This window comes from Sphaeramia orbicularis, chromosome 2 (genome assembly GCF_902148855.1).
Source record: "Sphaeramia orbicularis chromosome 2, fSphaOr1.1, whole genome shotgun sequence".
Classification (NCBI taxonomy): domain Eukaryota; kingdom Metazoa; phylum Chordata; class Actinopteri; order Kurtiformes; family Apogonidae; genus Sphaeramia; species Sphaeramia orbicularis.
In genome coordinates, this window is record NC_043958.1 from 7,116,993 (window position 1) to 7,143,555 (window position 26,563).

The window sequence follows — 26,563 nt, forward strand, 5'->3', positions numbered from 1 at the left end:
TAAATAGCTGTCACTGGAATAAAAAAGCCTTAAAAGGAAGACCTTCATCTTTTTGTTTTTCTTCAACTAGCCATATTATTGAGTTTACAAACAGAGCCCTGCTACAGTTTGGCTTTCAGAGGTAGTTTAATATAATACCGGGTTTCTGCAGGTATCAGCAAATCTAATTTAATGCTTCTTAGTGCCACTTTAAACAAATTTAATACTAATGTCCAACTGCAGATACAGTTTTATATATAGTTTTACGACGGTTTATCATCGACAGGCTTTAACCAGGTTCTGAATAGTTCCTCCTTCAATCACTTCTGCTGAAACTTGCATTTTCCCATTTTTCCAATATTTCCTAATATTCCCTCTGCTCTTTCCCCACAGCATGAGCATGCTCACAGCACACTGCATTCCAAACATGCGGTGTTGTGACTTCATGTATTGGCCGTAAACAGTAGGCAATTGAAGGTTTCGGCCAATCAATCATCACACTATACTGCCGATCAAAATTATTAAATGTTTATATTAATCAAAATAAATCGTGAACAATTTTTTTTGTTTTTCCATCAAGTGCATTTAATTTTTTAATGCCTCTGGACATTGAATTTAATGCTTTTTAATGCCATTTAAGGCCTTAATTTTCACAAAATCTATTTAATGATTTTTAATGCTTTTTAGTGACTCTGTAATAATATATCTGTTAAATAATAGGATTTAATATATGTTAAATCCACCTCAGGGCAAAACAATTAAAGGGAAACAAATTCAGTCTCATAGTTCACTAATAATACATTTGGAACTCTGATCAGTAATTAGTGTTAACTTATTAAATCTGACCAAAATCATTATTGATAGAATGTAGAAGTAGATTTGGAGTTCTGTAACGTACACAATGGTTCATTCATGCCGTTTAGAGCAGAGGTGTCAAACACATGGTCCGTGGGCCAAAAGCGGCCAACCACAGGGTGCAATCCGGTCTATGGGATGGATTTGTGAAATGTAAAAATTACACTGAAGATATTAACAATCAAGGATGTTAAAATCATTTTAGTTCAGGGGTCACACACAGACCAATATAATCTAACACTACTATAAGAACCTCTATATAATAGTAACATTTTTTTTGTCTTTATTTGTGCAAAAACTACAATTAAACAATGAGAATGTTTACATGTACAAACTATCCTTTAGAAAAATGTAAAGATGAACAACCAGAAATTTTTAAAGAAAAGAAGTGCAATTTTAACAACATTATGCCTCAGTTTATCATTTACATGTGTGTATTATAACTTAAAGATCACAGTGGATCTAAAAAATACACAGAACATTTAGAAACGGGCTAAATTTTGTTAAAATTGCAGAAGAAATTTCATGTTATTCATATTTATTCAGGTTATTCACATTTTTTTGTGAAAGAATAGTTTGCAAACGTAAATATTTTATAATTTTACTTTTTCACACTAAAACAGGTATTATGATAGCATTTTACTGGTCTGACCCACATGAGATCATCTTGTTCTATATGCTCTAATGTGTTTAGTATTGCTTCAAAATATGTGAAAATATTTATATTTCCTTTTTTTTTTTTTTTAGTTTTCAACCCATTATTTGTCATTTATTTAGCATCATCATTAATCATCCACTTGTAAAACCTCCTTTAAAAAAATGCCTCCCATATTTATTTCATCATCATAAATTTGTCACATATATGAACATTAAAACTGAAGAACAGACAGAAAAATAAAAAGCAAAACAGACCAACAGTGACTGCTTCAGTGCTGAATAAACATGAAAATAATAAGTCATAAATTGACTTGTTGTGAGATTGCGATCAGCAGTGACACACAGATTCATTAGACGACAGATACATCGAAAAGATATTGGAGATGTGCCCGTTCTAAATAGCGTACAATGTGGTTTTACAGTGTGTGGTGTTTGACTAGGGAGCACAGACCGAGGAGGTGAGGAACTACGACCCCTGGTGGTCAACATGGAGAACTGCAGGTACATGTGAAAGCTTAAACTTCTCATCTTCTGAAGTTTGTCGGTGTTGTCTGATCTCTAAAAGTGATCTCAACCATAAGCTGTAAAATCAACCTGCATAGAAAAAGAATATATATTTAATTCTTCATACAGAAGATGCATCAAATCAATTCAGTCAAAGCTTAATTTGCATTTTTTTTTTTTTTTTTACACAGATCTACAGTATTTTCATTAATGTTTAATGTTAATTTCTTTAAAATACTTTTCACTGGGATTTTTTTTTTTTTTAAGTTTTGTAATTTTGAGAATAAAGAACGTCAAATATTAGAGCCAAGTACAGAAATAAAAGTTAAACCAGAAGAGGAAGATTTTATGCATTTTTTTTTTGCATTTTAAGAATAAAGTCAGAATGTTGATATTAAAGTGAAGACATTGAAATTGATTCAAATGTAGTTGTAATTCAGTTTTATTCTTAGCGTTCAATTAATTTATTCTGAAAATTAAAAAATAAACTCTAATTTATTTTATTTTTTATATAATAAAAGTTTGTCTTGATTCTCCACGTTTCAGCTTCATTCTTAAGAAATTCTTGCAAAACAAAAAGAATTTTGAAGACTATTACTATTATAATTATTAGTTAATTTACCTCTCGTCAACCGTGCATCCATATCCATTGGGGAAAAAGCCTCTGATTGTTTTCATAAATGATTTTTGAAATGAAAGGTAAATGTTTGCATGCTCAGCAATGCATTAACATGAAACACAAAACATGAGTTCAGTGTGTTAGGCAGAATCTGACACAAGCATCTAATAAAACAGGCTACGTGAAAACAATATTACTAAAGTGGTAAAAAACTACTATATTATTACTTTATTTTAGAAATACAGACTCTATTGTTTGTTGAGTTGCTACTGAAACCAGGTGACATGTTGATCCGATACAGATCAGTCTGAATCTACCGTCTAACTCCACGTTTCCCTGTCTGAGCTCAGCAGCCAATGGCATCACGGCATTTTCCCGGCGTCATCCAATCAGGTTTCCACTTTCCCGAACGTCCCGTCAGGCGGTCGGTAGTGCTTGGGGAAGGCCTTGAGCTGCAGGGAGTTAAAGGCGTACTTTCGGCATCCGACGTTCTTCACAGTGTTTTCTCGTCTGCAGCCCTCACTGAGGAGACAAAGGGACAAAGGGATGGGACGTTCACAGACAGTGGGACAAAACAACAGCATATATGATGAGTGACGCATGATAACGGTGTTTGTTTCCATATTTATGGATTAAAAACATGCCGGTATTTTAATAATAATATGCTGATTTAAGGCCAATTTGAATTAAAAAAAAAACAAAAAACAAAACAGAATCCTGACATATGGATGGATTGGAATTAGATTAAATTCAAAAGTGTAAGAAATAACTGAACAACAAAACAATAATTCACTTCTTAATTTGTCTAATATTATAACGCAGCAATATTCAGCCATGCAGTTCGTTTTATTATAATACAACATGTAATAATCTGTTTACATTTTAGTCATTTCTCCTCCTCTTCTATGTTTAATTTATTTATTATTATTACCTGCACTTTGCTTCTGTTGTATTATTATCTTAAATGTGTTTCTCTTTTCAATGTGTCTTTTTTATTTTAATTGTCTGCTTTCCAGTGCATTGTTCTTCATGCAACATGTTGAATCTCTTGAATCTTGAAAAATAAACCTATTTTTCTTACAGTGGTGGAAAAAAAGTTTTTGTTCACCCCATGTATTTGTGATAAAGTCATTGAACTGCTCCCTTCTGTGTATTTTTCACTTATATTATGATGAATTAAGAAATCATTCAGTTATATTATTTGTATGAGATGACAATAAAAGAAGAATGTGTCAAAAATAACAAAAATGAATGTAAAATGTGTCAATTTTGTGATTTTGTGCTGATTTTGTCTGTGCTGGTCTGAGATCTTCCTCAACAAAATGAAAATAATGAACATTACTTGTGGTTTTCAGAGCTTCTAAACAACAAAACACTGAAATATTTTGAGTTTTATTTGATAATGTGAAGCGAGTAAACACGAAAGAGAACAACTGTTTACGATAAATATACAGTGGTGGAAAAAAGTTTGTTTACCCCATGCATGTGTAATATATTATATTAAAAATCACTCTTTCAAGTCTTTGAACTCTGCTAAGTATTGTTCCATTCTCCAAACCCACATGCTCCCTTCTGCACATGCTCAGTTCAGTCGAGGTCAAAACTGGGTGTTTCAGCAAAAATAATGAAACACATCCAGGACATGACATGTTGAAACTGTCAGCAATTTAGTTTGTTCTTTTTTTTCTTGTTTGATTTGATTTTTGATTTGGTGATTTATTCCGAACATGTGATGAAATTTAGCATATACGTGAACAAGCAAAACATAAAAAATGATACAAAATCAACAATCGAGACAATCTTAGACTGAGGAATAGTTTCATTTACATGCCCAAAAAGGGGTGGGAAGAAGTGCAACTTGTTAGCAATAAACAAAAAATCATTAGCATTTGTTTGTGTCTGTCTGATGCAGCCACACCTTTATAAAAACAAAATATTTCATGATAATATTTGAGACTGTGTGAAATTTTAAGGGTGTGCCACAATTTTTTTTCCACACTGCTGTATATTACATGTCCGAAACATAGATGCAGTTACTGAAAATTGCCAGTAGATGACAGCACACATCACAAACCACTGAACTGGATGAAGAAAAACATCAATATAGATGAAAATATGCTCCAGCACTCACTTATACACACACACATTTCAACAAAGAAGACAAACAGAAGGATATACAGAAGCACACCTGGATAGAAGACACATGAAAACACACTGATGAAATTTTAAGAGGAAAAAAAAAAAGTCCAGAGTCTGGTTCTATTCTGCAGCTGGACGCAGTTTATTACAGCAGGAGTGTGGCGTTCAGGGCACACTGACTGGCAGGGGTTTTAAGGGTTTGTGGTACATTAAATGCAGCATGTAGCTAAAGCTTTGGACATGACTGTCGAAATGAAACAACATGAGAAAAAAAACTGACCTTAAACATAAAAATATGGACCACTGGGATCTGTTGAGAAGTTTCACAGTAGAATTCCAACGTAAATACCATTATCTTTAATTCAGTTTCAGTTAATTCAAGAATAAAACCACCCAAAACCTAAAGCTTTTGTATCTGATTCTCAAAATGAAACACGATAATAGTGATTAAAAGTCAAAATTACAATCTTCACATGAGAAACCATATGGAAACGATTAATGTAATAACTTCCCTTTAATAAAATATCAGTGTTTCTTTTTTTTTAGTAACACTGAGTCTTTTACTGTAAACTGACAAAGAGCTCATTAACATTATACTCATTACAGATTAATTACAGCCGACAAGAAACTGTTATGCCGGAAAATCACTTCACCAAAAGACTCCTTATAGTGGATCACAAATGGTTTAAACTTCTGCATTAATTTGGTTAAAACAATATAAAGATGCTTTAACAGTTAACATCGATTCACCTTTAGGCAACACAGAGTCAATGCTACATGTTTTATCTGTTTATAAGGCTCAAAATAAGGACACGAAACACAACACTAAACAAAATATGATAAAAAAAGGCAAAAAAAAAAAGGCTGTAAATATGTATTATGCCACCGCCTTCTTGGGTCCATTTAGAACCCTAATTTTAATCAATTCTGCATCATATTTCCTCAAATCAAACTGGAGATTTTACTTGTGCAAAGTTAATTTATAGTTTCAAAAACTAAATCTCATACCGTAGCATCTATGGAAACATTTGCAACCAAACAGCAGCACAACAAAACATGCTTTGTACTCAGATTTTTTTTTTTTTTTTGGTCACCATGGTGATTTTACACCATAATTCTCATTAAACTACAGATTTTAAACGTTCAAGATTTATACATGTATGTGTGCTTAGTTTGTGTTGTGAATGTGTCATTTGCTGACTTTAGCCAAATCTATTTCTGTATAATATTGTGTTTTTACATCTATGGTAGACTCTCTTCTGCTCTTCTTCAGTAGCAACATTAACGTTGTCAACACGAGCATGTCTGAATCTCACAAAATGAAGCTTTAATTTGACATTATTATTATTTATGAGAATTTCAGAACAAATTTAAGCATAAAACTAGCAGAAAAGTTCAATAAAAAGGCCCATGGTGGTTGAGATGGGTTATCTATTCTGTTAAATAAAAAACTATATCACCAGAATATTAAGAAATGATGACGATAGTTTCATTTGACACAGAACGTTTAACCCACAGATATAAATGATGCTTTCAGTGACCGATGAGGGGAAAGTGGGCTCACTATTTGGCATTAAACCAGATCAAGTTGTCATTTCTAAGTGTACTTGTCCTGTAAAGTCATTCTGAAGGGGGTACATTAACAGTCATGACCAAACAAAACACATGCACATATGAACGTTACAGCCACTGTACCGACATATTCAGCTGTAATTTAAACCGATGACAGCATCATTGGCACGAGCAAAAACTATTCACATTGTAGAGGTTTGTTTTGAATAATATACTCTGCTTTGGAATAACTTAAGACGATATATGCTCTGTAGCAATGGTCAGCATTTAAGCAAACAAGCATTCAAATACAACTTTTATATACAGCGATACAAATATATTCTCTGATATATCTGGTTTCTGAAGAATAAAAAAACAAAGACAATTAAATATAACTGGAAAAAAAGCTTAAGAGTCCTCTTTTAAAGTTACGATTTATAATAAATCATTAAGGAAGCACTTTAATTGCACGTCTAAATACGGGGAATTTATAATCACAACCAACTGGGAGACACAGGATACTGTAAAAACGTAAATTCTGTCAGAACAGACTTTAACTCCAATTCCAAAGTGCGTTAGAGCTAAGTTAAGAAATGGAAACGAAGGGGTTATTTCTCTGAAAAGAAACTTGCGATTACTGAAATTAAAGTGCAGAGATTAGAGATTTATTTTAATTTTCTAACCTCAGATATGTCCATGGTTATTTCTTGTAAACTTCTCACAGAGTCTCTGAGAATTTCTGTTGTTTCTTGCAAATCCATGAATTTAATCTCTTAGAATATCTAAATGTTTTCTATAAAAGTATTTTTCATTAGCGAATGTGTTCATTTCCTCCATTATTATGTGTTGATGCCCCATAGGATGTATTTTATATGAATCCATATTAGGTGTAGTTTTCTGTTTGATATACTGTACATCTGTATCACAGAGGTAGATCTAAGCAGAAGCGCCAACAGGAGATACACAATATCTCTAAAGAACAAAGACTGTAACGTACCAAAAAAAAAAAAAAACATTTCCGTTAAAGTCAATTATACTTGTTAAATATCTGCAACAGTTTTTACAAATTATTACAAGATGTCTGCAGAATTATGCATCTAAACTAAAAAATATTCCTAATGAAAACAACTTGAGTGAGCGTTAAATTCTGCAAGTATCCAAATGAAAGCATTGCAGAACGTATCTCTTTAAATCACATGTGCATATGAAGTGATATTTCCTGCTATATCTCACTTCTCTGCACTGGTTCCATCATAGAAAAGGGGACTTTTCTGTATGTGAGGGGTCATCAGAGCACAGTTCACTCCCAAAGGAGGCTATTTTTGCTCTGATCCATTTCCTTACTGGGTCGATCTAAATGAGACCGAGCCTCCAAACCTCTGGGAGGAGACTGATGCTTTCATTTAGCTCCACAGGCTCAACTATTGATTTGTTACAGTGTAGGTTTGCGATGCACAAACCCGCCTGAGGACATCTTGGTTTAGGTGTCCTTCAGCGTCACGACTGGCCTCAAAATGATAGAATTACTCTGCAACGCAATCGCACACTACATCCTGTAACGCAAAAGGAATCTTTAGTTTCACTATGTTACAACTATGCCTGTGGAAAATAGAGGGTATGCACATGATGTCACTAGTCGCTTTTCCATTGGACATCTGCGTAAAACTTTACCGATTTTTACTAAATGTCAAAAAAACAGAAGTGCATAATGTCAGTTTTTCCAATAAAATCACAAATGCGATCATTTGTTTATTTACTGTCATGAGAAGTCATTCCATAAACATGGAGACGAACATAAATATCTGTTGTTTTCATTCTAGAATGCCCGTTGCCCCTCTATCCCGTACTAATTTTAAAAAAAAAGATTCCGCTTCCTCATGTGTCCACACATACCGTACCATGTTTGTTTTAAAACTCTTCTTCTTCGCTTGTTGTAACCTCCATCAACATCTGTTTTTTTTTTTTGTTCATGTGACTCTAGTTGCACAAAAAGGTCTTTCCATTGCAGTTTTGCCTGATATACTAATTTCGCAACCCCCAAAAAACCACCTCTTGCAAGCACACAAATGAGAGTTTTGCCGAAATTGTCATTTTTCCATTAGGCAAATTTTAATGCGCAAGTTATATTCGAGCAATTTGAGGGTCAATGGAAAAGCGACTATTGTCACCGAGTGGCACAAACCATAGCTTACTTATACCATGAAACACTCAAACAAAAAATTATCTAAAATCAACTACAGCTACTGCTAATGCCCTCATGTTGCTGAAAGTACCTCCACATTCTATACTGTCAGTTGTGTAGAAACATTTTTTTTTTAAATTTACTGCTAAACTAACAGCTAATATCTACGCAGATAGTAGCAGCTCCACCAAAAACAGATTTTTAAAGTTGTTGAAGATCTTTGACACTGAACAACTAAAAAATAACCACAATACCTGCATACAACAGTTGGCATCCAAAGCCCATCAGTTGGTTTACTAACATTCTATCATATTCCTACATTACTTATTGATAAAAGTGATCATATACAGTGGCAACAAGCAATGTACAGCTTAACTTTTCAAAAATATACAGTTTCGATGATTTCCTCGACACTTGCTTGTATCAGGACCAGAAAAAATATGACATACAGCCTTTGTTTTAGCTGTTGTTGGGGGCTATCGTTGGCTAGAACTCAATAACTGTGACTTAAACACAAAGCATCGTAGCGGGATTTGTATTATTCATATATTTTATAAAAAGTAAAATGCATGAGCAAGTCTCACATTTTAGTGTTGAAATTAGGTATAAATGTCCTGGCCACACGTCAATATCCATGGCATTTGTCTTGTAATTTCTCTGCATGTTTTGCCACTCAGTCCAACTGTGGTTGGGGGGTGTGTGTGTGTGTGTGTGTGACATCAATGCATACCCTCTATAACAGTTCTTCCTCTTTCATGAGAAACAAAGACAGATGACTACAGTAAAGTAAACAATACTTTCTATGTGGATATTAAACAGATTGCATCGGCCCACTGCGGCTTAATCTCTACATAAAAACGGATCCTACAAACCTGGATTCACCTGATAAAACATCGACAAAAGCATTTGGCACAAGCATGGATACATTCCTCTTTCACAGATACAATATAGTAAACCTGCTACATCATATAACCCTTAAATTCAGTGTCCTGTCTCTATATAACACAGCTCTATAAAGCTAATATTAACTGGAGTTGCACATTAACATCTGAGTAAACAGGAGTGAAAAATGCTGTCTGGGGTGTAAAACCTATAGTCCTACACTGCATAATCAAACACATCCCCTGAATATCCTACGATCATACATTCCACGATCAATGCATCCGGTAAACATAAAGATTTGGCTGGAAAACGGCGCTACTGTGCACTGCGACGGCATGGAAGCTGAGGAACGGAAACAAATGAATCCCCAAAAAGTGACACTGATGCTCAAATCTGAGGCAAAAGTCACAATGTTAACTCAACGGGTTTTGTTGTATTTCATTTTCCCCACAAAAGGGAGGTATTTCAGACACTTTGAGCCACATGCAGGGGTGCAAAGGCCAAAGAAAGAACATAGTATTAGATAGATATTTTATAATAGAACGCTCTGTGTTCATATGACTGTTAAAAAAATAAAATTCAGATTTTAACATCAACAATTCATCCATTTTTGATATAACACAGCTCTGGAAAAAAAAGAGAAGTCCACACTTATTTCCAAGAATCCTGACACAAAGTACCATTATATTTAGGTTGTGATAATGCCATAGATAGCGTTTGGTTTGGGTTAGAAAATGGGCATAAAAATGAAAACTATAAGAATAAACACAACTACTATAAACACTGGTCAGTTATGTTTCAGTCCACAAAGCCTGTTAATTCATCATGACCCTCTTCTTTCATTATTTGTATTATTTTTCTTTTAAACTAACCAATTTTACACCATTAATATTCCATTTTTCAATACTAATTAATGAACCCTTTGAGCTCAAAAGTTGCAATATTGTGACAAGCCACATAACTGAATGCAACAGACCATAACTCCAGATAGAGTTCCAAATCTTGTTACCACCTCCCACCAATAGATGGCGTACATGAGCCCCTTCAATCCTAACACCATTTCAGGGCATGTTTACATTGAAAGTGAAGAAGAAAATCGAGTTTAAAGACGTGGTACCGAGCTGGTTTACTAAATTTAGACAGATAAGGACAGATTTAGCTACTCTGCTGCTTGGCTAAAAAGCTACTAAAACTTACTGCATTTTGCTTTCTACTGATGTTTAAATTAATTTATTTTAAGGATAAGATGACAAAAAAAAACCCCCAACAAAACATAAAGAAAACTTCCATGTAAATATGTTCACAAAGTTACACAATAAATCCAATATGGCCGCCACCCTGTGACATCACAATATGCAAAGTAGATGATTAAGTAAGTAAGTACATTTTTGAAATCTTGATATAAAAATTCATCATTTTTTTTTGAATGAAAAAAGAAAATGCAGGTTCCTAAAGGGTTAATTTATTTCCTGTTATCTGGGGTAGTAGTGGGGTGAATCTGTACTTTGGTTTGTTGAAATGTTGAAAAATTCAATAAAAACTATCTTATTATAATACTAATTTGTCATTTCCATCCCAGACCCCATCTATCATGGTTTTCCCTATTTGACAACGTCACATACCGGACCTCACTTTGTCTTTATTCCTGCTTATTCCTTAACATCTATTGGCCCATTTTGTCTAATTTAGTGGTGAAACTGAAACATGAAAAGTCCCTTAAAGTTGTGTTAACCACAGACATCTCAAAAACACATGAAAGAAAATGTAATGACTTCATAATGAGGAACTGAAAGTGGAAAACGCTTACTCATTTCCACATTTTTAGCCTCATTTCTGCAGCATTCTTCATGTTCAAACATTATGAAGTAACCCAACTTGAAAAGATGCCTGTAAATAGTACTAACAGTTCCCATTTTTTTCCAGAGCTGCACGCAGAAATCATCAGGCTGCATGTAAACAGTTGATAAATACTTGAAAGTGCACAGGCTGAAGTAGAAGCAAGCAACCTCCTCCTACCGCTGCTAGGAAGACTTAAATAAATAAAGTGAGCGAACGCTGCAAGAAAAATATTTGCATCATTTTGGCACTAAACAAAAGCTTTCTCTGGTTTAGCTTGTAAAATAAGTGCATGGAAGACAGAGGTCAATGAATCTAAAGCTAAACATACGGCACAAAAAAATCAAGCCAAAGTGCAGAGTATGAATGCCATGTTTTTCCAGTATAACGGCTACTATCAACAATAACTCTTTCCTGAAAGCAAGATATATATGTATATATAATCTTATCTTTATACATTTAAACAATGCAGGTATCATTCCTGACCACAAATACACAAATTACCACTAAAACCTCCATTTTGTTGTCAGTGTCACAATGTAGAGTAAGGCAGGGAACTCACTGACAATAAAAACAAACCACACAGGGTCATCTCAGTCTGTCCACTAGAGGGAGCTGTTCACTGGATATTGGAAAACCCACAAAGTCACTAGAGTCCACACTAAGCCTGCTTCATTTTTTACAATAAAAGGGGTTTGGCTCTTCAAAAGAGTTAGTGCTGTTCCTGTTTGTGTGTTTGCGGCGGGTTCTGCTGTATGGAAACACATCGTTTTGGGCTCAGATGTCAGCTGTGATGGCAGTTTTGTTCTTTGCTGACAGCAGAACAAAGTCGAGACATGGCCTTTTCCTAAAAGTCAGCACTGTGTTGCACAAGCTCTATGCAAGTCCAAAAGTTGACTATGTTTAATGTCATTGTTATCTTACGACAGAGTTTATGTGATGCTAACATTTGAAGGCCCGTATCTCCTCCAAACGCAACAAGATGGGTATAAATTAAGAGTTAAATCTAAGCCTTAGTCCTTAATAGAGGTAAAACCTGCTGTAAAATGGAGGTTGGCAGTAAAAAAGTAAAGTACACTGACTGTTTTATGTTGGTAATGTGTTCTCTGAGACATTTATGACGGTCTCCAATCATGTACTTCCATGCTTACACAATTTCGGGTGTGTAAATGTGGTGCACTGTGCAGATGTACACTAAAACAGTCAAAATGTTGGGTGTGGAATGCGTGGATCTTTACCATCTTATCTGTGTAGCCGAAGGAGAGGGAGGCTCAGATTCCTCTTCTTCTTAATGCTCAGCTGATTCACAATTAACACTATTTGTACCGGCTTCTAATAGCAGTGTGTGACTTATTCGTTTTATCTTCTGGTTGTGTTTTTTTATGTTTTAGATGCTGTTTATCCTATTACTGTGTATCTGTTTTTATGACTTTTAGTATATCTTATATTTATTCTTATTTTTACTAGTTTTAGCGTATCTTGTATTTTTACCTGCAACTTTGTACAGCACTTTGCATTGTTTTAAATATGCTCTATAAATAAACTTGACCGTTGCCAACATTGCTATTTCCCCTTTGGGTAAGTGCACAATAACTGATTGGACTTTGAGACAATACAAACCAGTAAACCGTGGATTATCAATACATACGTGCGCTAACAGAAATCTCAATTTGAGACACAGGGCATGGCTTCCATCAAAGGAGAAACAGAAGATCACCTATAATTCTGCCAATATACAATATGACAGGGCCAGTAAAGCTGTCAACTGAACTAAATTCTTAGCTTTCCTATTGTTTAACAAAACCTTTGAGATGACACAGTAACAAAGTGATCTTCCATTCTTTGATGGGACAAATGGCGCTGATGCCTTACATTAATCAGCAATAGAAAATAATAATAATATTTTGGTTCGTTTGGCTTTAACTCCAGAATACTTAAAGGGTTAATATATATTATTTAGTGATATCTAGTGGCAGAGTTGTGCGTTGTAATGCTCTGCCGTCACCCTGACCTTTCCCTACAATGGCGTCTGTCATTATTCAGTGGTTTGTCTGATCTGGGCTTTTTAGTTAAAGGAATAGTAAGTGCCCACTCTCAGAAATAGGAGACGATAATGCATTTTAATGCTGGATGCTTCGCTTCATAAAATGGAAAATAAGAACAGGAGGTGGAGGAAAACCGATCTGAGACTCTGAAGAAACAAGCAGAACTCCATCAACTATATCAAAGTACTTACATAGATAAAAATGGCTCATTGGGAGGTAACGAAACACTAACAAAAGTGCAATAATTCCTATTTTCAGGTGATTAAATATAACATTTCTGTGTGTAGATCCCACTTAATCACCTGTAAATCTTATAAACTGGATGTTTAAGATGGAGCTTACATTTCACTGGTGCAACCACAGCTTTAGTTATATCCTCTTGAGACCGACCAATGCATTTATTACCTCTGCAGGGGACAGGAGTTTCACAGCTTTAGTTGAAAACAAAAACTGTCCACTGCAAAGGACATTCCATAAAAAAAAATGCATCTAAAAAAACTGTTGCATTATGCTGTTTTCAATCAATAATTGCAATTATTCAATGTAAAAAAGCCCAAACTTTTATTTTCCTGGGTCTCAGGAGGATAAACCGATTATATACCCTTTTTAATTGTGTTTCATTGGTGGACACCTTTATGGAGACAACCATAAAATTAATTCAGCTGGCTTAATGTGGACGTTGATTGAATATTAACTTTTGGCAAACAAACAAAAAAAAAAACCCACCAAAAAAAAGGGGGGTTTGCAGCAGGGCTCGACCCCTGATAGATGGGGCATTGGTTATGTAAAGCCCTTAGTCAGGGTGGAACAGTGTGGACATGCTGTACAGAATTACTGTGCACATATTCCACACATGCTCACAGGACAGTGGCACAGTTTCTGAGACACCCATGGGAGTCGCTGTGGAGTCCCATCCCTCCCTTTTATAAAAGTCTGATGTTTTGTGTGGAGGCCGTTCAGCTGCAGCGGAGCTTGGACAGGAAATAGGCCACGCTGAGGAAGATCCACACCACCAGGAGGTTGGGGCTGAGGGCCAGGAGGGGCAGCGAGTACAGCAGGCTGGGGTCCAGCCGGAAGTCACGCACAGGCAGCAACCCACTCAGGTTCTTCTGGATCACCCCCTCCCTCGTACCGATGCTGCCGGGGGTCGGTGAGGACGGGAGGAAGAAGACGAGGAGGAGGATGACCAAAATGTAGAGGTAAAAGGATTGAAGGAAAGGGAATGGGTGTAGATGTCAGAGAGGGTATTGGCGGGGAAATGGAAAGTAGAGAAAGGAGAACAAGGATGGAAAGATGAAAAAAACAAGAAGAGCAGCAGGAAAGAGAGTCAGATGGAAATAAGAGGAAGAAAGTAAGAGACGGGAAGAGAGGAAGGAAGGAAAGCAGCCAGAGTAAACAGATGGCATGCACACCGGTGAAATGCCAAATTAACAGGTGTCAACGAAGAAGCCACACCCCGCCATGGTTGAAGGGGGTTTCCATGGCGCCACAGCAAAATAACAACAATATTCCAACGTAAAGAAATCATATGAACATCACAACAAATGAACGTAAACCACAAAACCACCACATTAAAACAATCCCACAAACATGAGCCGACCGACCAAAAGAAAACCAGGACACCCAAGAAACAGGAGGAGGAAAAAGACAAAGAGAGAAAACAGAGAAAAATTAAGAGAGGTGTTCTTTTCAGAAAAGGAAAGAAGATAAGAAAATACAGCAATGGCTGTCCATGTTTCATACTCTACAACATGGGGCGGAGGAGAGGGAAGGAGGGGGAATGGTAGGAAAAATGCATTGGTTTTATTTTTGAATGAAAACCAACACCGGTGGGAAAAACACCCTTTAAATTCAAGAAATGTAATATTTGGAGTAATTTTGTACCGCAAGCTGATGAGAATGCTAGGTTGCAGAAAGAGAAACTGAAACAAAGTGATAATTATTCAGGTTTATGGAACAGAAAAGATAGTTTTGGTACCAGATTTGGACCAGAAAACCAAGCAAATAATTGTGGTAACTTCTTAACACCAGTATTTCAAAGTAATGTATGACAATTTAAGGGATTTATGATGTTATCTTTAGCTTTACTAGTTATAAAATAGAAGGCTGACATTTTTCTCATATAATAATAGACTAGGTTCTAGTTTTTCTAAAGAACGTCTAATTTAAGTCACAAAGAATACAGAAGAATACCAGTTTCCTTCTCAAACACTTGGAATGGAAGCTACATTATTCATATTAGCTACTGTTTACCTTAAATCAGCATCTTAATAAAATAATTTCAGCTGTGTATCCTCCATAAATTGTATTAAAAACGTGGATGGGCTACGGTGACATCACTGGTTTTTGTACTATCATTTAAGACTGTGTTTTGGACGTTGCCATATTAGCTTTTTCAAGCCAAACATGACCATATGTGGAGCAAAAGAACAGAGCTGGTGTGTGAGTCATGACACTAAATGTCATCAAAAAGTTTGTCACTCAGTGGCTTTGTCAATGCAGTTTATTTACCACAACTACAATGGAGCTGTCTGCCACGAAAAAAAAATTTTATTCAATGAACTGAAGCAATAATGTATAAAAGGGCCACCTGTAAATATATTACAGTGTTAAAATAAATTACATAAGACCATAACTCCTTCAAAGATAAAACGACTTGGTATTTTTAGAGATAATTTCAGTAGAAGTCAATGGCAGCTGTGGTGGCTAACGTTAGCTTGCTAGCTAAGAATTGCTGATTTGGATGTGAGAATTGTGCTGCATTTATTTAATGAAAAAATATAAACATCTTATTTCATTGCTACTAAAACCTATCCATTTAAATCCCAGATATCTACTTCTAAATACTGGTGTCAGGAAGTAGCGTTGGAACAAATTGGGTTTGTTGTCAATTCAACACCTAGCTAATGATTATGCTAGTTAGCTTGTAAATGAGTGGTTTTTTTTTGCTAACAAAGCTCAAATTTAGCAGGTTCCTGAATAAGAAAAGTTATTTAACTTAAAGGGTGTATTGTTCTTTTTCTTAATCATTTCAACAACTATGGTATGGCCTTAATGACGGAACATCGCAGGCTTTTTTTTTTTCCCAGCATGCATCATAAAGCTCATAAAACAATTCTAAACAAAACTGCCAAAATGGCTTTTTCATGCTCGTCGGCTGATGAGGACAGGGGTAGAAAAAGGAGAGAAAAGGGGAGGAAAAGGTGAAGAGACATCGTATCATGCTAATATCTGTGGAAGTGCAGTTTTATTGCGCACATGTACAGCAAGACAGTAATTGCGATTACATCTTTGACATGGATTTAACGACATATCTACATATATAGTCACATAAAACACAACGCTTTGACACAAACACTGGAGGAAAAATTCACATCCAGCACAGACAGAAGAAACACTGGAGATTGTTCACGTCTTTATCATATATTTAAAACATATTTGCTGGAAATTATCGATATACTCAAGTACTCAAGATAAACGCTCTGCACATTTTTTTTCTATTTCCTGGCTCTCATAGTATTAGTTGTTACAATCCAGTTAAAAGCCTTTTCCCAAACCACATATTGACTTGCAAATGTTGGCAGGAAATGTGTTATTTTTTATCTGCCAACACATATTTAATAAAAGCTGGGATATCTGAACACCTGGACAAATAAAACCAGCCTCAAGTGGCAAAACCTGACTAGTTTGCTTTTAAATAAGGAGTACCTCATTGAAAAAAAAGTGCAGTTATCCTCCGTTATCAGGTTTTATGACAATCAGATATTATTTGAAAGAAAATAAACTGAATTTGAAAGAAGGAGGGATGAAGGAGGATGTATGTCGAGCAAAAAAAATGTTCCAGTACTTAAAATAAACGAAATATTCTGCCAGCTGGTTTGCAACTCAGACTCTGAAACAGCATAAAGTAGCTTTGAATAAAAGGAAAAGACGGACAAGACGGACATACAGACTCACAGACGTACAACCAAGCACCCGATACACACTTGAATAGCAGTTAGGTACTTAACTTCTCCAGACACTTGTCATATTTAACAGGAAAAACCTTGACTTTTTAAAAGAAAATAAAGAAGATAAGAATTGGGATGGAGTTCAAACGTGACAAGAGCCTGGTGACATAAGTAACCAACTGGATTTCCACATATTCAAGTATCATCTCTGAGGTGAACCAGCATCTCCTGATCAGTGTCCAGTGGGTTTTACAGAGGAAGCAGGCAACGGCATGAGTTTTAAACCTCACATGGGCAAAACAGTTTCAGTTTCATCATCCTGACCATAGTTTAGGATGCGTTCAGATGGTGCACACTGACACATGTTCATCAGCTTCTACACTTTTGACAGTGTTTGTCACTGTCTGATCTGCGGTAGAAAATTAAATTGTTGTATATGTATGTGAAAATGCAGCTACTTCCTGTTACTTAACTTACAGCAGCCTTAGAGATTTCAATAAAATAACAGTATCATTTGTTTTATCGGTTAAATGACAAAGAAATAGAATGTTCCCCTGTTAGTCAAATAAATATACACAGCTTAGCCAAAAAAGTCCCATATTCTAATAATAAGCTATAGACTTATTGAGACTTTAGATTTGATGATGACACATATTCAATGCCACAACATTAATTTCTATCATTTTTTGTTCACTAACATTGCTGAGTCTAGTCCTACCAAACTGCATAAATCCCAGATCATAACACTGCCCCCACAGGCTTGTACTGTAGACATCAGGCATGATGGGTAATCACTTCACCCACCTCTCTTCACTCTGGAGCAGGGTCAGTCTGGACTCATCAGACCACATGAATTTTCCAACTGAAACACTGTCCAATCTTTATTCTCTTTATCAAACTGATGATTGTTTCAGAAATGAGAAGCTACTCACTGCATCAGTTATGGTTAAAAAAAAAACAAACTTGGAACTTTTGTTGCAGTGATTCCATTGGGACGGATCTGAACTATTTACTTAATTAACCCTGTAAAGCCTGAACCATTTAATCATTGACAGAAAATTCTAGTTCTTTGAAACTGGAGCCTTTATTGGTCCTTCTGAACAAACCTTTTTTTTTTTCAAATATCAATTTCCATGTATGAGTTTCAGTTTTGTTTCATATTTGATCCATCGGGTCTCAATGCTCAAATATTATTATTTTTGAACAATTGAACACATAACATAACACAAACATATCTAACAAATTGATAATTCATTTTCAAAACTGGCAAAGTTCTGCCTCCTTCCTCATGAATGAAAATCCTATAGTGTCACTGAAAAGGCCTCTGGTGAATGAAATCCTCCCCCCTGATGGATTATCCATGTATTGCATGTATCTAATTGTATTCATCAGGTTTTTCAAGGAAAAAAACATCACACTGATCATGTAGAGGGCTTCAAAACTCATGTATCAAATAGTATACATTTGGCATTATGGGGTTAAATTCAGATGGTGAATTTTTTGTCCGGGCTGTGTATGTTTTGTGTAGAATCAACTGTCAAACAAGCTAACAGAGGCTCATATTAGCTAGCAAGATAACAGCAGCTAATGTTAGCTTGTAGGCTGCAAACTGCTTGTCCAATCGGAAACAGAATCGGACATATAACTAAACAAAGTAAGAAGAGAGGACAGCAGCTCCAAAAGCCACACTTTTATCTATTTAATCCAGAAAATGTCGCTAATGTAGCACCATATATTAGATACCTTTACCACACTTTACAAAAAAGAAAGATATCTGTTTATTTAATAAGAACTGATTTAAATACTATATTTCATAACTGGAAATACAAATATCTAACAGTTCAGATCAATTTTTACTGCAGTACCAACTATTCTTTGTCTGTAAGTACCAGTGACAGGAAGTAGCTGCTTTTCTACACGTATACAGCAAATTAGGTTTTTGTTATGGATCTGATTGTGACCATACCTGGGTATTAGGGATGTTGTTAGTGAGGAGAAAAAAAGAGAGAAGTACGGTAATGTTTTGGAAAAAAATATGAGATTAAAGGTGTCGCTGCATGAGAAAAAACTTGGATATTCTCTGAGATTGTAAAGTCATGAATTTAGAAGAAAAAAAAACCTCTGAAACATAGTAAGTCAGGTGAGATAGTATAAAAAAAGAAGAGGAAACAACAGGAGAAAGTTGGATAGGCTTAGAAAACAACTCAGGTTTAGGGAAAGATTGTTTTCTCACATATTTATGACTTCATTGTCTTCAAAAATATCCAAGTTTTTTGTTTTTTCAAACTACTACCCCACTCCTTCTGTTTTTTTTGTTTTGTTTTGTTTTTTACCCATATTGGTTGTAATATGTCATTATAAAACCAGCTGTAATAGCACAGTTTGTTCTAAACTCTAATACTGATGTATGAGTGTTCACTGCTTTGCCCAGGTGAGGTTTTCATATGTCCATGTGTCGTGCGGTGACAGGGCGTCCTACCTGCGCATACAGTCCAGGGCCTGCGTGAACACCTGAGGGGCCATGCCGTGTTCATGCTGCAGGATCAGACACTGCTCCAGGGTCACAGACATGGCTGTGCGGTCTTTGGCGCTTTTGCAGCTGGTGAATCGAACCCCGTTCAGACGGCGACAGATCTACCATAAGACACCAGACGCCGATGAATAAAACTAGAGTCCACTGCTTCGTTTGAAATCTTCGTAAAGCATGGTAATTCCAGACTAATAGAAAGTACAACATTGCCATATCCTCCTGAGACCAAGCAATGCATTTTTGTCACAGCTTTACATAAAAAAAAGACAAAAATGCTGTGCACTGCAAAGGAAATTTCATGAAAAAAAAAAAAAAAAAAAAAGGATCTCAAAAAACTGTTGCATCATTCTGTTTCCAATCAAGACAATTATTTAATGTAAAAAACTCAAAATGTTTGCTTTCCTAGGTCTCAGGAGGATATAGTCTCCAATATCTTTACACCCAACAATGATTCTTGCTTCAAATTCACAAATTCACTCAACAGGACATGAACTGTTCTTGAACCAGATCTTTTTAAACTTGCACTTACCATATATGACAAAAGTAATAAAAATATTTAAAGTTTTTTCTTGTAGAAATATCTACCACTTTGCAACACACTAGCCATGTGTTTTCTGATGAATTCTGACCAGTTTCTTCCCAGCTTGTATTAGTATTTATTAATTTCATAAGGGTTTTATTTAGTGCTTTTATTACTGTGATCAAACCATATTAAATGCCAGACTGAAGTTAATGCAAATCTATAACGGTATTAAAAACTTAATACTCAGGACCACATTTTTAGACCTGCCAAAAAGTAACCAATATAATTTTATAGGTCAAGTCATCTGAAATATACTTTAATTGACAACAAGAAACTTAATAATTCTTCAATTACTACAGTAAATTTTTAGGTTTCACCTCGGCAGCCTGCCAGAGAATGTCCACGTTCTTGTTTTTCCTGGCATGCACATTCTGTCCCAGGAACCTTAGCAGTTCAGGAAGGCAAGTCTGAGAACGAGACCTTGGGAGACCTGCAGGGAAATATATAAACGGAGTAGAGTGGATAGACAGTGGGAAAAAGGAAACAGCTTAAGAGTAGTACAAGTAGGAACAAAAGCTGTAGCTGTTGTTATGGGACATTAGTACATGTAGGTACTTACAGTCCTCAGGCAGGACTTCTTTGAATTGTTCATAGTATGAATTTAACCTGGACAGACTCTCCAGATTAATGATCTCCTGTAGGGACGTGTCTCCAAACCTGAACAACGAAATGAAACCCACTTGAGTACCTTACAGAACCTAAAACCAAATTTCATTGCACTGTACATTTTGCAATGACAATAAAGCCTATTCTATTCTATTCTATTAGAACACATTTTCATCAGACACCCACTAATCTTTAGGTGTGTGTTTTCCACTCACTTCTCAGCCAGTGTCTGCTGTTCATTAATGCCCACGTTAAAATGCACCGGCTGAACCCTCAGCAGCATGCCGCTCTGGATCTCCCGTGGTAATGCGTCGAACATGGTGCCCGGCAGCGGGATGCGCACGTTAAAACCGTCACGGTTCCCTGTGATGATGGGCAACATGTCAGGGGCGGAGCTGCCGGTTGCCTGGGTAACCTAAGAATGACATAAAGGAAAATTAAAAGACTTAAAAAAAATTTATTACACTTTACTTGCAGCTCCTCTGATTTCTATATGAATCTAAATGTTATAAAGTGATAAAATCAAAAATGAACTAAAATCATCATGAGTGAAACAATTATCGTTTTGATGTTATTGTGATAAAGATGTTATTGGATTGTACAGCAGTTAGCATGCCTTTAGTGAGAGAAAGATGAAAAGGAAGAATAAGGACAAAAAGTAGCAGTGGAAGAAGGACAAGAAGAAGAAAAAGACGGTATTCAAGTAAAAAGAAGATGATGATGATGGTTGTGGTTACATCTGGACCGTCTAGACCAATTTGTATCTAACTTCACAAACAGGTTTCAATATGTGTGTTTTCTACTGGAGTTGACATACAGATAACAACTTCAGTCAAGCAAGGTATATTGTTTTCTCTATAACCACCAGACTCCTTTGAAAGAAAAAGTAATTTAACCAAAGAAAACATAGAACTTGCTAGTTTACTGCTGCCTTGAGGGGTTAGTTTGTTAGTTTGGATCTTCATTGAAATAATGAAACACAAAAGTCATAAGATAACCCACACAAACTAACAAGTGGAGGCTGTCATAGACCAGTGGTTCACGTGTTCTGTTGGGTTAAATTACTCTGAAGAGCATTTCAGGGCTCCAGTTCACTACTGGAAACTGTCTGATGGACGCTGATATTGACTGGCTGACAGAATCCCAACAGTTGGCAGCTGATACCAAAACCAGAACTTTCTGGTAAAATGTCACCCCTTCTGTAAGAAATAGGAGTCAATTTTCACTGCTAGTGGCCAAGAGTAATTTTTAATTTTTTTTTCTTTTTTTTTTTTTGGTGGGTGGGGTGGGGGGGTGGTGTTCTATTTTTCTAAACCGTGAATAATCAGAAATTGTAAAGCGCCATGTATTCTCCACAACAAGTATTGTAATTCAAACATGTCCTCTCATATCACTGATAACCAACATAAAAAAGTTCAAGTTTTCTTTGAACCTTAAAAGTGACATTGCGCAGGTCCATGACGCCGACACTCATGTCCTCCAACATAGCGAGCTCCTCTCCTGAAGGACACACACACACACACACACACACACACACACACACACAAAAGTATAAACACTGATCCAGGACAGAGACTGTGTTAGATAAGGAGGACCTGAGGGGTGTGTGTGTTCATACCATATGTGCTGAGCAGGGACTCGAACTGAGCCAGCAGGCCGATGGTGTAGAGTTGTCGAAGGAATCCGTTGTCACGGAGACAGTTCCTCAGTTTGATAATGAAGCCGCAGACGAGGGCGGTGAGCTGGAACACAGCCATCAGCGTTAATACACAAACATCAACATCAGTTCAGAACAACAGGATATGAGTGTATGTTCAGTGTCGTTTACAGGTACATGAGGCCGTTTGTCTTCAACGTCCTCCATTGGTCTGGATGTTCACGCATGTACGTACATCACAGCACCATGCACAGAACCAGAACCAGAATATTTTATTAATCCCCAGGGGATATTGTTGTGTGTTACAGTTGCTCTGTGTATAATAAAAAACACAGAAGATAATATTACAATAAATGCTGATAAATCCCTTCAGAAAGGTTAAATATAGAGAAAAAAAACATTTGGGAACTGTCACAAAAGTAGCACTGGGTCTTTATGGGTTAAAACCACATGCATTTCATGTTGTGGAGTGGTTTTGTGGAATGGATTGGATCTAAATATGTGAAAACATCACAAAATTTAAAAAGATGTATAAAAACCTTATTTTCCAGAGATGTAGTAACAATTAACAGGAGTACAACAGTTATAGTTACTTAAGGTATGTAATCATTTGTTCTCTTTTTTTGGAATTTAATGACTGACCTATTCTTTATTATGGACTGTATATATTAACTGATTAGCCAAGTCATGTAAAACTGGGGTTGGACAATATAAGCTCGGCTTCCTCCTACTCCTATTCAGACATAAACTATTGTTAAAGAGCCACAAAGAAATAGTTATACATTTGCGTGATATTTATTTTCTTTTTTGGTTGATTTATTTTCATATATTGGAGTGTCCTTTTAAATCTGGAATTTCTTTTGCCAACTTATATTTGAAATAAAGCCTATCTATATATCTTTATCTATAAACATGTTCACAATCCGGTACAAACCCAGAGGTGGCCTTTATAGCTCATTAATCTGTTCATGACAACTGTATGGGTATAAATCTAAAAATAACTCAACCGCTGCAGTTATATTGAGGCTGTTAAGTTCGTGGCCACTTTGTGTGACATGGGTGAGTGTTGTTTGTATAAGTGTGAAATGTGGGTTTTGACTGAAGGTTAGCTCTGCTGCTGACTCAGATGTTCTGAACTTCTGCTTATTGAACAGTGTGGGTGAGGAGTTAAACACCCAGGACCATCAGTGGAGTCTGTCATGAATTTGCCATACACATCTGATTACCTTTGCTTACCTAAATTATCTTATGTTACCATACATTTGTTTTGGCTTATACAGATTGTCTACTAGCCTGCTAATTAGCCTCGTGAGGCCTAATTAGTATATTTCTAGATATGTTGACACTAGTGAACCCACATGGTAATTTATGTTTACAAGAAGTCATGATATTAACAATAAAAAAGTGGAAATCAATGCTTAAGTGTCTAAAACCAGTGGGATGTCATGATGTTAGCATTAATTACGTGTGTATATAATGTGTAAAATGCAAAAAACAAATTTCCCTATGGGGATAATGAAGCGAGATAACCTTTTTTAATCTTTGACCTTTAATTAGCAACAAATTTAGCTTACGAACTGGGCCAGGTAGCCCTACTACTGTATTTATAAATCATGTAAAGTTGATATTTCTGTTATGTTACATGTTAAAATTCAGTAAGAAGCTATGTGGTGGTGGTGATAGGAAACAATGCTGTTGTACTTTAGTGAGTTAGCATTAGCTTGGTGATTTTCACTCCACTCTTAACAAAATATGAGCACTTCTGGTTCCTAAAAAACAAAAATGGTGACAAACAAAATGCAAAATCTACAAAACAACGATTACATCCATTTCTTTTATACACTCTACAGCCGCGGCGGCCTCAAACTCATTTTAGTTCAGGGGCCACATTCAGCCCAATATGACCTGAAGTGGGCCGGACCAGTAAAATAATAACAGTGGAAAAAAGTAAAATTACATTAAAATAATGTACATGTCGACAAAGTTTTAATAAAAATATGAGTAACACGAACAAACCTGAAATGTCTTAGGAAACATAAGTGCAATTTTAACAATAATATGCCTCTGTTTATCATTTACACATGTAAAATACAATTTACAGATCACTGGATCTACAAATACACAACACATTCAGAAAAAGGTAGAATATTGGTAAAAATTGCACTTACTTCTCTTAAGACATTTCAGGTTGTTCATATTTTTCAAATTTATTTATGAAAGAATATTTTCTAAATGTAAACATTTACATGTCATTTTACTTTTTTATACTTATACTTGTTTTGTCCTTGTTTTTGTCTGTTGGGGCCTTCTGCCAGGTCATCATTGTAAATGAGAACCTGCTCTAAATTGATTTTACCTGGTAAAATAAAGTACAACTAATAATATATAAAACAAAGACAAAAATTTGGAATTGTTAATATGATAGTATTTTACTGGTCTGATCCACTTTAGATCAAATTGGTCTGTATGTGGAACCTGAGCTAAAAGGATTTTGACATCCTTGATTGTTAATATTTTCTGTGCAATTTTTGCATTTCACAGATTCATCCCATGGACTGGATTAGGTCCTTTGGCGGGCTGGTTTTGGCCTGCGGGCCGTATGTTTGACACCTGTGCTCTACAGCAAAAGAGGAGAAGGACATTACATCATTTTTCTTTTCTGGATCCTTGCCAAAATACATCTCAACAATCAAGAACAGACGATAACAAGGAACTAGAATATAGTCGGAGCACAGTAAATGTAAAAGATTTGTGGAACCACGATTTTGGGAGCTAGTAAGTACATGTTATCCCAGAATTAATCTAAAAAAATGACAAAGAAAAACAAATTGACATAACCCTTTTCTATCCTCTTTTCTCTGCTATTTAATCATGATAAATTGCTTCAGCTCCAAATAAAGCTGTATTTCAAGTTCAATAAACTATGTGCGTATATATCACTCATGCCTGCCTTATCACTTATGAATACATTTAGATGTGCATTCTGTGGGAAATCCAAGACAAATGAGACAAAGATGGAATTGAGGGAATAAAAATAACACGTTGTAAGAAACACATTCCACAACCATGACTACGTTTGGGCTCACATCATCCTTTTAACTTTGGTCTGAAGAAGTGAAGCATCTCTGCTGTCAGAGGAGTAGGAGTGTGTGGGTGTGAAGGTGAAGAAATCCCTTCATTTTTCGTATATTTTACAAACTGACTTCTTTGCCTGTCCTCATTTTCACACGAGTGCTTCAGAGTCATATACATACCATGATGCTCTGGGCCTTTGCACTTCCCCTTTATAGAATTACTGCTGATTTATGCGCTTAATATTGGATTTCCTGCTGAGTCATATGAGGACTAGCACATTATTTAGAGGCAGGAATTATAAAGTCGTGTAAATTTGCATGTTAATGCGTGTGGGTGAATGTGAGAACAAACAGGTCTGAGTAAATGTCATCAGTGTCCTAGAGGTGCTACTTCTTTTGTTGTTTTTCCTTCAAATTATTATGTGTTACAAAATACAGCAAAACAAATCCTACAACAGCTGTTTTATGGAGTCTCTGCATTTGTGATTTAGTGAAGTTTCCATAACATTAAATCGCAGTAAACAAAACAAAATGATCATTGTCTGAGTTCTTTTCTGTTTCAGGTGAAAATTGAAAAAGAAAAATTATATACGAGTATAAGACCAAGACGAAGAAAAATCTTATATCTTTACATGTTTGTATCATTTTTGCGTAATTTTTTGTCTTGTTGCATCTTTATAGTATTTTCACATTATATGTTTTAAGTGCTATAAAGACAAAAATGATGTAAAAGACAGGACAAACACAGGACAAAATGAAATAAGCGATGCAACTAGATAAAAACGAAAGTAATAAGACCAAAAAAATTATGCAACATGATGGGACAGGACCTAATAAGTTGAAAAAAAAAAAAAGCTAAAATGCACCAAATTGAAAGAATGATGTATAAGATGAAAAGATGTAACAAGATCAAA

The 26,563-nt window shown here is 35.7% G+C and overlaps 1 protein-coding gene across 13 annotated transcripts in view; it reads right to left on the bottom strand.

Annotated features, from left to right (window-relative positions):
- Positions 1-1,648: 1,648 nt before the first annotated feature.
- LOC115430752 (type I inositol 3,4-bisphosphate 4-phosphatase-like) overlaps positions 1,649-26,563 on the bottom strand; it is a 79,099-nt gene continuing 54,184 nt past the window's right edge. For 7 of the 13 annotated variants that reach the window (XM_030150967.1, XM_030150959.1, XM_030151001.1 and 4 more), the window contains 7 exons: positions 22,537-22,660; positions 22,351-22,418; positions 21,134-21,333; positions 20,872-20,969; positions 20,630-20,742; positions 19,679-19,833; positions 14,176-14,386 (listed from right to left, as the gene is read on the bottom strand). In XM_030150967.1, coding sequence (XP_030006827.1) covers positions 14,206-14,386; positions 19,679-19,833; positions 20,630-20,742; positions 20,872-20,969; positions 21,134-21,333; positions 22,351-22,418; positions 22,537-22,660 — 939 coding nt within the window. In that variant the 3' untranslated portion in view covers positions 14,176-14,205. Of the gene's footprint in view, positions 3,137-14,175; positions 14,387-16,216; positions 16,407-19,678; positions 19,834-20,629; positions 20,743-20,871; positions 20,970-21,133; positions 21,334-22,350; positions 22,419-22,536; positions 22,661-26,563 lie in introns of those variants that run through there. The other 6 variants (XM_030151038.1, XM_030151043.1, XM_030151031.1 and 3 more) reach the window with 2 other exon arrangements.